This window comes from Leguminivora glycinivorella, chromosome Z, assembly GCF_023078275.1.
Source record: "Leguminivora glycinivorella isolate SPB_JAAS2020 chromosome Z, LegGlyc_1.1, whole genome shotgun sequence".
In the NCBI taxonomy this organism is placed as follows: domain Eukaryota; kingdom Metazoa; phylum Arthropoda; class Insecta; order Lepidoptera; family Tortricidae; genus Leguminivora; species Leguminivora glycinivorella.
The window spans coordinates 48,522,782-48,536,560 of NC_062998.1; the positions used below are offsets into that span (position 1 = coordinate 48,522,782).

The window sequence follows — 13,779 nt, forward strand, 5'->3', positions numbered from 1 at the left end:
TGTTACTGTTGATTTTAAAGTTCTTTTTCATCAAAAATACGTTTTCTACTACTTAAACTATGGTAGAAATGCATTACTTAATGTTACTATCATAGAAAAAAATTGTGTAAAAGTCCAACAAAACTTCGAATCGTGGAAGGGGACAGTACTAGAGCCACATTTTACCATATTTTAAAACTTAATTGTAAGTATAAAAAATTGATTTATTATGCATTTTACTTGATAAATGATGCGTCTACTTAATATATTTCAATAAAAACCAACATTTACCCAGTTAAAACTTCAATCTTAAGAGTAAATCGCAAAAAATGTAAGGGGACATGCGAAAACTCGGGGGTACAACTTTAAATAGAAATGCCCGCACGCATCCTGTGTGCAGACCTTTAAGTAGTTAGAAGTGGTACCTTATAAAATAACTCGATGTGTTTACCATCGTAAAATAGTTGTGGCTTCTTGTTTTCTTACATGAATTCAAAAGATGAAAACTTGAACAGGCATCTTCTGGGTGAGCTCACTCCTTCGTAAGCCACGTCTTTGCCTTTGGCTATTCTGTGGCCAAGAGTAAGCCCATTAATAAATATGACTGGTACCACTTTTTATTTTTTCTATAATGACTTTCAATCTGTACGAACAGGAACAGTGTATCAAATACTACATGCTTTTTTGTACCTTATTGGTACGGAACCCTAAAAAATGCAATGCAGACGAATATTTTTAGTTTTTAACAATTAGTTTTCAGTGTTTTCGTATATGGGGAGCACAATAAGTCTAGTCTGTACGAGCGATTATAGTAATTAATTTGGTTGAAAATAATATGATTTAACCATTATTGAAATGACTTCGATATTTTATCACTCATTATCTTTATTTTTATTTTTTTGTCATTTTTTTTCCTTTTACCTTAAAGTTATTATTTGACTTGGATTTACCAGATGGTACCATCACACGTTGTTACGGAAATCCTTAAAATCGTGATGTTTCTGGATAGTTTTGTCTTCTGTTTCATGGATGTTTTCTATGTATATAAGTATGTATTTCTCTATATAAATATGTTTATCGTCGCCTAGCACCCATAGTACAAGCTTTGCTTAGATTGGAGCCAGGTCTACCTGTGTAAGGTGTCCCCCAATATTTATTTATATTTATTTAGTATAGGTTCTGACAATAGATGATCGCTGTACAGACGCCGTCCTAGATAGATGTAGTAGCTGGTCTGAGCTGAAATTGTACGGTAACCACTCACGGTATGCTATATATAGACTCCTGAGTCCTGGAAGCAATTGTTTTGTTTTTGAATTTAAAACCTTTGGCTCCTCTATAAAAGTTCAAAATTGGAATATTCCAATGTACATATGTACAAAAATGTGTACACGAGGACTGAAGAGGAATAGGATAGTAGTATGCTCTTTCCCTATCACACAATGCTACAAAACATTTGCAACAATTTGGAGTACCTTTAGTCCGTTTTCACATTATCCAATCTGAAATCGGATGTCGGAAGGATTTCAATGGAAAAAATCCAAGATGGCGCCTGTAATGAATGGAATATCGGTCCGACATCCGATATCGGATCGGATAATGTGAAAACGCACTTACGCCCAAGCTTTTGACTTGCAAGTAGCGTTTCGAATATGACGATTTTAGACCGTTTTCACATTATTCGATCCGAAATCGGATGTCGGAAGGATTTCAATGGAAAAAATCCAAGATGGCGCCTGTAATGTATGGAATATCGGTCTGACATCCGATATCGGATCGGATAGTGTGAAAACGCACTTACGCCCAAACTTTTGACGTGCAAGTGGCGTTTCGAATATGACTATTTAAGGCTGAGCAATCAAACAATTAGTTGTGGTACAATTTTTCCTCAGACCTTAATATAATTATTATAGTTGCATTCATAGTGTAAAGTGGACCAAATCGTGAAGCGGCGTCGAAATAGTACACTCAAATCATTATTTAGGTCTAGTGTATTTTCCTTATCGAATATTTTGTGTTTTGTTGCATTTTGTCGAGTGTACTGTTCGACAGTGATATGGAATGGAGTTAAAGAGGTCTTGCCAACACATGTTGAAACTGACATTTTACGATGTAATTATTTGTCTAGTTAAACTGTAAGGTATAGACTTTTACAAAGAGAAATAAAAAAGCTTGAGCGCTCACTCCATATAAGGTCAATACGGATAACTGTGTCTTAAGGGCAAGTCTGTCTGGCTGGCCTCCACATTTGGCCTTTTTACTCGTTGTTACAAGTGGTTTTGCGAGTTCATACTTTTGCTACTTGCTGCACACGATTATTGGTTAACGTATTGAACGCTCAATAAATAAACAATGAACAATGATCATTGTTTGAACATGCGAACTGTGAAGGCCAGTCACATTTCCCCTTATGACACACAAGCCGTTTTGACCTTACGTGAGAAATTCTCAAAAAGTTTATATATTTGGTGACCGTTTTCGATATTGATACAGAAACAAACAAACACAGAAACTTTCTGGGGGATTTAGAGAAGTCTACTAGGCTCATCCTACCAATTTTTATCAATATCGGAGACATGATCAAAATATACAAACTTTTAAGAATTGATGAAATCCTGTTCTGTGCCTAAAACATTTGAAGCGAAACCCTTGTCAGTTTAAAAAATGGTGAATAGAGTTCATAATACTGGGTAAATTACAGCGGGCCAAATCTCGACTGGGGGGCAAATGTAACTGATCCAATTTTTTTTTTCATGTTTTACAATGTTTGCATTATTAAATAGAATGTCCACCGGTTATATATGGTCTGTGTTCAGTGGATACATGTAGAACTCAACAAATAATGGAAGAAATGGAATAGTTACAATTACAATTGCCCCCAGTCGACATTTGCCCCGCTGTACCTTATTTATAATGTATGGAGTAGGCGCTCTAAGCTTATTTATTACTCTATTTGGAAAGGACTGAAAACGGCTAAGAACTGACTGCGTCGTATAGGGTCGTTAATAACTTAATTTAATAAAAGAGTATGAAATCGTAATTTCGTTATAATTACAATGAACGTAGTTAGCTTCCGGAGAGTTTATTTAACGCTAAATCAGTGACTGACGGTTTGATGCAACCGTCCCTTAATCTGACAGTGAGTTATGTCAATATTTATTTATTGCTATTAAGAGTCACACTGTACAAATTTTTACACCGCTACCACGAGTCCATGCTTACCCGCCTGGCATTTGACTTTTTATCGACGGTATTCCATCTTTCGCCAATACTTCAGTGCCAGTGAGATGGTCCGTGATCAGCACGGGTAGCATGGTCGCGCGATAGACGATAAAATATCAGGCCGTCCCTATCGCACTATCCCTAAGCGCGATAGGGACGGCCAGATGTTTTATCATTTATCGCGCGACCATAATTGCCTGCCAGGTTTACGCAGCCGGTAGTCAAGTGTCAGTCAAGTCATGGTACAATCGAATTACGACAGCAATTCCCGTCAACTTTGTACAATGGCACGTCAGCAAATTTTAATTGATCCTATTTTGTTACCAACATTTAGTGATATAATTCGACTTTCGTAAGATATATACAGGATAATTGTTATAATTAAGAAAATATAGATACTAGAGAACCTTAATGACGAAATAAAACTTAATAAAATCTCAATTCATCAACCAAATCTTGGTAACAAAATAGGAATTAATAAAAACAAATTTAACTTTTCCCTTAATTTTTGTACAAAGTTGACGGGAATTGCTGACGAACTCTCTTTTTAAAATGGCGTGACGGCGGATTAGTGTGACTGTGTGACTCTTAATAAACAATGCAACAAATTTGTCTTCCGTAAAACAGTTCAAACAACTCTTTTGAGTTATCAATGTGACTGTTTTCTTCGGGTTTCTTCATATATTACAAGTATCTTATACTCCTGGGTGTTAATAATTATGAACCTTTATCAGGATAAGTTTATGAGCATGGTTTATTCGTCAAAATACCTACCTCCCTATTTTTATATCTAGTTATTTTGATGGTTGTTTCCTAAAATTATTCCATATGAATTATAAATTAATCCATTAACTATTATTATGTCGTTATGTTTACACCTGCAGGGGCTATGGTGCTTGCAATTATATCACTTATCGACGTGGATAAAACATATGGCACTCTCACACTGACATGCAAGTAGGTATGTCACAGATTCTTTCTCCACGTAGATAAGTAATAAAAGCAAGCATCATAGGCCTACTGTATACAGATGTAGTGCATATTATGGCCGCTGTACACATATGGCCAACGGTTCCACCAACCCTTTGTGAAACCCCTTGGCCAAGATAAGAGCCGCTGTTTACACATTGGCGAACCAATCACTTGACATTGGCTCTTCATGAAAGATGGACGTGGAATGGAAAAGGCTAGGAAATTCTAGGTCTTTTACGTTGTCAGCAAAATTTGATTAAAAAATAATAACCCCGTAGTAAAATTAAATTATTTGATATATTAACAATTTTTTGAATATTCTGATAAGAACATTTATCTTTTTTAGGAAATACATTAAACATTTGCAAGGTTATTTTATTTCCTAAAATCTACACTATTATTGGCATAGATAAACTTATTATTTTCGTAAATATTTCACTACTGTCCTCTCTGACGGCCGACGACCAACTGAATGAAGCGCCAACGTGTAAACGCAGTTGGCCATTGGCGCCAAGATCCTTTGATGTGTGGACAAAAAACCGACACCAATCGGTTGGCCGGCAAGCGTAAGCGCCAACTGCCAACTTACGGCCAAGTAGCCCTCTACACGCTTGGCCAAGGGGGTTGGTGAAACCGTTGGCCATATGTGTACAGGGGCCATTACAATGATTTCTCTATCTTATATTCTCGGAAACGTTCGTATTTATCGTGCTAGCTCGGTCAGCATTAGTAGATCGTGTACTGAGCCTCACTGAAATAGCATGACACGATCGTGAGTTTTTGTCAATATAAGAAAGAAAAATATTTCGCACTACATAATATGTACTGTTAGGGGGTTATGTTTATTTTAGATAAATTCGCTTTAGAAATATGTAATGTTCCGTTATTTGTATCATTAGTGTAAATAATTAAATATTCATACATGTTGAACATTTGTCGCATAGTGTATACCTGGCTTTATATTAAAGGGTGAAATATATTTTTGACCAGATGAAATCTATACTGACATTTTAATAGCTCGACAAAATTTTTTAATGTTTAAAAATATTGCATTGTGGGCGTTACGAGATATAATGACTAGTTGTCAACCTTAACCTCATAGCAACAAGGTTTCAATGGTGACATATGTCATCACATATATGTACATAGCAAGTAATTACGTTAGTTAGTAAATCATAGTTTTTTTATAAATTACATTCTTATTCTTGCAATCTGTTGGCACTTCTCAATTTTACTCATAGCCTGTATGCATCGGAATTTATTATTGTTCATTAGAGTGTATCATACAAACTAAAACTATATCGGCTATGACTAATTAAATTTGAAATTTGCCGACATTTTCAATTCTGATAGCAATAATTCGATATCACAATTTTAAATTCTTTATTAATAAGCGTTGTTTTCATAAAATTGTACAAAATAAATCGAAATTATTACAACCATGGTGTTTATTCTTCCGTTTCCTAGTTTGAAACTAACTACTCCTCACAATTTTAGAGTAGGTACAATGAGGAGGAAGAGCTTCAGATTCACTCCTCAAAGATTTTCATTGAACTATAAGTGGAGATCACAGATGTCATATATACCATAGATCAAGCAAACGTATCTACTTAGCGTGTCAAATAAACTCAGTGAAATCCACTGAGTTGTCCGTCTTTGATCGCAGCTTGCAGCTTTCGGGCGTCAATTTTTGTAAGTTGAAGTCAACCAAAACATAAAAAATGCCTCGTTACGTGATATTCAATTGCAACAACACAAAAATTATGAACAATCAAGAGCCTGAGACATATTTAAAATTACAGGCAAGAATCAACATCAGTACAAAATTTGACACGCTCGGCCCCTATACAAATATATAAATTTGTTTCTTCTATCTAAATTAAGTTCTATGGTGGAGATTGTGTGGCGTTTTCTCACGTCTTATGGCCGCTGTACACACATGGCCAACAGTTCCATCAACCCCTTGGCCATGTGTGAGGGCTACTTGGCCGTAAGTTGGCACTTGCTGGCCAACCGATTCGTGTCGGTTTTTTGTCCACACATCAAAGGATCTTGGCGCCAATGGACAACTGCGTTTACACGTTGGCGCTTCATTCAGTTGGTCGTCAGCCGTCAGAGAGGACAGTAGTGATATATTTACGAAAATAATAAGTTTATCTATTAGGAAATAAAATAACCTTGCAAATGTTTAATGTATTTCCTAAAAAAGATAAATGTTCTTATCAGAATATTCAAAAAATTGTTAATATTGCAAATAATTTAATTTTACTACGGGGTTATTATTTTTTAATATTTTTTTTCTGACAACGTCTATGACCAAGAATTTCCTAGATTTTTTCATTCCACGTCCATCTTTCATGAAGAGCCAATGCCAAGTGATTGGTTCGCCAATGTGTAAACAGCGGCTCTTATCTTGGCCAAGGGGTTTCACAAAGGGCTGGTGGAACCGTTGGCCATGTGTGTACAGGGGCCATTAGACGATGTTCACCAAATATCAAAAGAATTATCTGCTCGTTTAAACAAACATAGATCTATTCTCTGCGTTTAAGAACTAATCAAGACTAGCTTAAAGCCCGCGGCTTTGCTCGCGTTAAATTCGAAAAATGCGAAATGCTCCATACAAACTTTCACCCCCTATTTTAGGGGAGCGGGAGGTTAGAAAGAGACAAAAAGTAGCCTATGTCACTCTCCATCCCTTCAACTAACTCCACTTAAAAAATCACGACAATTTTTCACTCCGTTTTGTCGTGAAAGACGGACAAACAAACATACACACACATTTTCCCATTTATAATATTAGTATGGATTTGAATGTATGTCAGTTGTGGTTGATACTTAAGTTATCAAGTATTATGTCTAGGTATCAGATGGGAAGAAATTAATAAAAGCATACACATCAGAATGCACGTTTATTTATTCATTTTCAGAAAAGAATCACAATTTTTCAAAAGCGGGTCACCACACTTCCGTTTCTTTGGCCGTCACCGTTAGACAAAACAGAACCACAAAAAAAGTCTTCCAAAAATGTAGGTAAACAATTTTGTGCGTTTTATAAAAGTTTCCAAAGTTCAACTATAGACAGTACCTAATGTAATAGATTAACTTATCGGGAGACTTTATTTTGAGTGCACTAAATATTAATTGTGATGTTTGTCTTACACTAGTTGATCCAGGCGGCGTATCATGGTCTCAACTTTGTCATTTATCACAATGGATAAAGCGACACCTCGCGTTTATGTACCAATTCATAGGAACCTACCGGATTGCTATCTAGTGCGATAAATGACAAAATGCGATCACAACAACCGTGCAGTGCGCGCGACGTGCATTTAGTCGATTGTCGACTACCTTCCTCTATAACTTAGTTACAATAATAATGATTACAAATAATGCGTTTGTTCATTAAACTGAGTTATAAACTAAGTGTACACTTATACCGTATACTGACTACATTTTTTATCAATAAAAATATTTTTATAAGTGACAACTTAAAGAAGTTCTGATAATACAAAATCAGTTGGCGGATACATTTCCTTAAAGTAATTGCTGACTTGTCAAAAATAACAAAGCATCAATACCAAAATCATTTAAACGTAAAATTAAATAACAAAATTATATTTACATTTTTATCAATAAATAATTACAAAAAAGAAAAATGATCTAAATATGTATAGACGAAAATAAGCTCGTAACAAACCATAGTACATAATTTAAATGGATTGATTGCATAAATATAAATTCTGGAATGGATTACAACTGTTATTTCTTCAATAATTTGATCGCAAATCATTCATAAATTTCATTAACATTTGCATCGTGAGAAAATAAAAGAGTAATGGCGTATCGTCGAGTAGGCAAAGCCTTACCAAGCCCTGCAGGCTCAAATAGAGGAAGCGAGACCTCACACAAATTATGCTACATTGCCAATCACTGACATCCAACTCAATCGATATATCAAATACAACAACGTAGACACTCGCATGCAACTCCTCGCAACGTCTAAAGGAGCCATAAGCGACATCGCGTCTGAACTTTAATTTAACACATTCTTAAATTAAATGGTTTTTTAAATTGTTCTTGTGCACATGCTACGTTGAGCTGAACCGCAGTCAAACACTTAAGTTACATGAATACATGAATAATCAATTGAAATTCAATAATAAACGTTATCATCTAAAATCTTACATCAACTGGAATAAAAGTCATATATTACTTTCAACAAGGTTTCACTGCCATCAATATTATTTTGAATTATCTTTAATATAGCCTATTGTTTACTTGTTAATCGAAGAGTTTGAAATAGACATAAACCATTTTTTTTGTATTTGCTTCCCTCCAATGCAACATCGCTCACATATAAAACGTAACGCACACAAACAAGATTTGTTTGCCGTATTTTGTGTACGTTACTTTTAATGGCCCCTGTACACACATGGCCAACGGTTCCACCAGCCCTTTGTGAAACCCCTTGGCCAAGATAAGAGCCGCTGTTTACACATTGGCGAACCAATCACTTGGCATTGGCTCTTCATGAAAGATGGACGTGGAATGAAAAAATCTAGGAAATTCTTGGTCATAGACGTTGTCAGAAAAAAAATATTAAAAAATAATAACCCCGTAGTAAAATTAAATTATTTGCAATATTAACAATTTTTTGAATATTCTGATAAGAACATTTATCTTTTTTAGGAAATACATTAAACATTTGCAAGGTTATTTTATTTCCTAAAATCTACACTATTATTGGCATAGATAAACTTATTATTTTCGTAAATATATCACTACTGTCCTCTCTGACGGCTGACGACCAACTGAATGAAGCGCCAACGTGTAAACGCAGTTGGCCATTGGCGCCAAGATCCTTTGATGTGTGGACAAAAAACCGACACGAATCGGTTGGCCGGCAAGCGCAAGCGCCAACTGCCAACTTACGGCCAAGTAGCCCTCTACACACATGGCCAAGGGGGTTGGTGGAACTGTTGGCCATGTGTGTACAGCGGCCATAAGATGTGGATGTGGAATTGTGAATGATTTGGGGAGCAAAATGTTTTAACTCTAATTCGTACTCGTAGTAAATTATATTTGAAGTAGCATCTTAGTCAGTTTTTGAAATGTATAGATCAGTTTTTAAATATTGCCACAAGTTTAAAGACACATATCTACAAAAATAAAACAGCATGTTGGTTGAAGTGAATTTGAAAGTTTCAGTTTGAGCCTGACTCGTCGCTACGTTGTATAGTCTTTCTTGGACACAAAGAAGTTAGTAGGCTGCCCATGAGCCGTGGCAAATGCCGGGATAACGCAAGGAGGACGATGATGATAATAGGCTATAGACCTATCAATTTTGGTGCCAAATTCGTATCATGCATTTTCCAAATAACAGGTGCAGTCCATATTGAACACCTACGATATAAGCATTTAAGTTTACACGATTTGACACTTTAACGTTCCGAGAGCCAGGCTTGCGAAAATAATAAATGCAAAAAAACTAGTGTAAATTTGGTCTCAGCAGTAATGTTGTAAAAACCGCGTTGTCGTGTAAACAAAAGAACGGTCGCAAGAACAGTGGTTTCGTGGCGAGCCAACTTATTATACTCTCTTTAGCTTGAGAGGTGTCAATTTGTACAGAATAGTGCGAAATGATTTTCCTTCGTATTTTTAAATGAACTTATGCTATATCAGTCAGTCCAGGAGGCCGATTTTTGAATCTCACGGCGTTCGAATTCAGAAAATTTACACTGAAAATTCGGTGACAATTTTCTGAATTCGAACGCCGTGAGATTCAAAAATCGGCCCCCAGTACACGAAATACTGATATAGATTGAACTAGCACGACAAATACGAACGTTTCAAAAATACGAAGGAAAAACATTACTACATCGGTACGAGACGCATGTAACAAATTCTCGACATGTTGGGAAAACAGTTTTATTTTAGCGAACATTCTTCTGCCTGTCTTCTAACTCCGCGGTAACAATGAATACTATTAAATGATATGAAATGAAATGACACTTGAGCAAGGCTACCTGACCCTAGACGCGTATAGTCTAACTATTTGCAACAAACATTACTAAGTATTTAAATTTATTAACAACCATGCTGCTACTTGCTGGATAATGAAGATAACTTTCTTTGTGATACTATACAATACAGAAAATTATAAAACTGTACTTTGACCTTAACCAGGAGATGTATACCCATTAATATATTTATTTTTCGTCGGGTAAAGGTTTATTTTATTATTTTTATATACTTATTTTCTTTCAAAGCTTTTAACTAAGCTGACGCTGTAGTTTTCCCCGGCATAGTTGTAAAAAGCAACTGTTTGAGCAAAATCGCGGTGAAATGAAAGCGGCTCAAATTATTTATAAATTGAGCTAAGAGCCAAATACGCACATAAAAAACATCGCTAGGTTTTATTTTGAGCTGTCAAAGGAAAACGGTGGTATAGAATTAAAAGGCGTGAAGTAAAGCTAACATCCTAGAGAAAAACAGCGGTGCATCTACACTGTCAACTGAAAATTTAAGTAAATCTTGTTACCTAGACACAAATACCACAAATGATCAGTTAAGAGTGTTGCTGCTAAAGCAAGGACACTAATCTCGAAGAGTTTCGTACGATGACCCCCGTGTTGCTACTTCTATTGCTGTCTTGCCGATGATGCGATCGGCCGCGGCCGATCGGAGCGAGACTGCAATACAAATATGTAAGTGCGATAAAGACAGGAACATAAGGATCAATGTACGAAACTCACCGTGCTTAGCGCCCTACCTTTAGTACAGTGGAAACCACTATATGATGCGTAAGCTGTAACCATTCCTTCTATTTATGTCTACTTATTACGAACTAACACGTAATAAAGCTAACACTATGGTACGAGAATTTCATTTGTCAGTTTCACCGGATTCCAGTATCGTCATCACGTTATTGTCGACTTTAACCGAACCGCGAAACTAAAGTTAAACATATAATATTAAATGCGAAACATTATCGTCACTAACACTCATATTACTGACTGCCATACATAAATTTACAACTACGATAAATTATTGAATGATAATCACAACAATATAATTGTGTATAATAAAAACAGTACAAGCTGTTTGTCGGATAATTATCAATTATTATATAATTTTATAAGTTCTAATCATTATGTTGTGGTCAAACCCCGAAATTGCGGTAGTCCAGTTTTGGATAGCCAAACGTAATATTTATTAGAAAGTGGTCTTGACCAAAATCCTAAATTAAGACCTTTAACAAGTCAAATCTAGAAGGACCATTGAATATCAACCTTCGAAATGTACAAATGTTACGTAATTTGTTAGATTCTATTTCAAGAGCGGCACAAGCAATGGGACTGACTGTTGTAAATCCGATTTGATCGGTCTGTGTGTACCTGGTCAAACCTAGGACTGACTAGATAAAGGATGAGATACATGGATGGTTTCATATTTTTCCCCAGATCACTAACAAACCGTAGGAACATCCAAAATCGCCACAATTTTGAGGTTCGCATACAACCATTACACTAACAAATATAATTACTGCACAAACCCGAACCATGCATTAATATTCACTGTTCCACGTCACTGTTCAAATAGTTCCACATCCAAGTTACATTACTGGGAATAAGGGCGGTAAAAATACCTTAAAGAGAAAGTAAAAAACTTTTCTAGAATTCAGACTTGTATCAGTCTTGTCCCGATCTTGATTCGAGCTCAAAGCACGGTAATTTCAAAATGCTGCACAATTCAGGGCTTTGTCGTACTCAACTATTTATGATTTTCGTTTGACGTCACTAGACAGCTTGCAATACGACAAGGTCCTAAAAGGTCAGCTTCGACTACCGTACGTCTGATGTAATTGTAGAATTCGTTTAAAGTCTTAGAAATCGTAAAATATGTGTGGGTTGGTACCGGTGCCGGCTTTTGAGCTAAATACTAAGTATTCTATCAATTTCAAACAAACTAATCTAAGTCAGATAACAATTTTGACACCGAACTGGTAACTTTTAAACAACCTTACAAAATAACCTTAAAAATCGTTTAGGCGCCGGCACCGAAACTACTAACTAAGCTATTTGTTTTAGACAATTCCAATTTGGAAAGGGAGAGAGGGTAAAATGCTAACTTACAAAGTCGTGGGGTCGTAGTCGGTGTTCTAAGATACTAAATACGATGGGGTCGATAGGAGGCGTATGGCGCGTGAGGTAATAGACAGATTCTACTAACGGAACCAGCACTTGCTACTAAAAATAACACAGACTTATGTACTGCATTAGTTTCATTAAACATAAATTTACAACCAATATTAGATTAGGTTTAAATGAACCCATCTCTCAATGAAACTGGTACACATGTAACTATAGGTTAAAGTATAAATATAGTTTAACCAAGCACTGCGCGTCACAGTATCTGTCTGTTACCCGAACAAAATCTTTCCAAACGTAATCGTTTTTCGTCAACATCTGAAGCAACAGCTTCCGTCACAGTTTCTTGAGGAGATCGTCATTGGTCAACTGGGATACCTGCACTTATGTTACATACAGTCGTCAAATACTTCTAATATACAATCAAGACAAGATCTTGAAGATAACGTCACGTTAAACTTACCACAAAATTGCAAATTCGTAACTTTCTAGCTTTCTGAACTCATTTCATATGAGTTCCACGATCTCGGAATAATGTGGTCGTACGTTTTTTTTTGTTTTCATTAAAATTGTGCCAAACAATTCACCGCGCTGACATGCAATTACTAAAGTTTCATTTGACTTAAGAAATGTTTCGTAACAGATAAATTCGAATAAGTTTTTCTTTGAAAATTAAAGTACTAGTTTCAACACGCGAATGCCCAATAGATGGCACACTTCTGTCACATCACATTTAAAGACAGATTGAAAGTGGCATAAACTGTCGATCCCTTTACCTTAACAAAACCGAAAATTGCAGTCAAATGTAACATTAGCTATAGTAACAACTTTTCACTATCAAAAGCGAACCTGTCACAATTTACATATTATAAGCGATATAGATCGCGTCGATCTGGTCAGACAGGAACCCGTCTCGCAGGTGCATGCGCTGCTTCTCGCCCCGCGAGTTGATGGGCACGACTCCCGGGTCCACGACCACGACGACGCCCACGATGAGATGGTGCTCCTCCAGCACGGTGTTCGTAACGAGTGGGACCAGGTTCAGGGCCTCGCTGTCGCTGCCGTCCAACTCGACGACCACGACGAGGAGGTTCGTCCATGTGAACACGGCGCTGGAACAAATATGGATTTGTGAAGATTTTGTGACAAATCTATCCAGCTACAAGTTATGTTTTATGGTGGTGGTTTATGTGATGGTGTCGTTTTGTTTTTGCAGAGTTTTAACTAAAAATCTGTCGTCAGATAAGTGTCAGATGTTGTTTCTCCATGTTCCATTAAAATATATATCTATCGAGTATAGTAAATTAGTAATTACTAGTAGTTACACATGTCTATTTTGGCTTGTCAAATAGTTAAGGCAAATAGGGCGAGGTAAAATTCAACTTCTATTGGAATATTTCTGTATTGAGTTGTAAATGCGGTTTAACACAACTTGCGTTCCTGCGCGCGAGTCCGC

General features: G+C 36.3%; 1 protein-coding gene across 1 annotated transcript in view; it reads right to left on the minus strand.

Moving 5' to 3' along the window:
* Positions 1 to 9,898: 9,898 nt before the first annotated feature.
* Positions 9,899 to 13,779, minus strand: part of LOC125240555 (disco-interacting protein 2) — a 143,614-nt gene continuing 139,733 nt past the window's right edge. The window contains 1 exon segment of the mRNA XM_048148485.1: positions 9,899 to 13,435. Coding sequence (XP_048004442.1) covers positions 13,183 to 13,435 — 253 coding nt within the window. The 3' untranslated portion in view covers positions 9,899 to 13,182.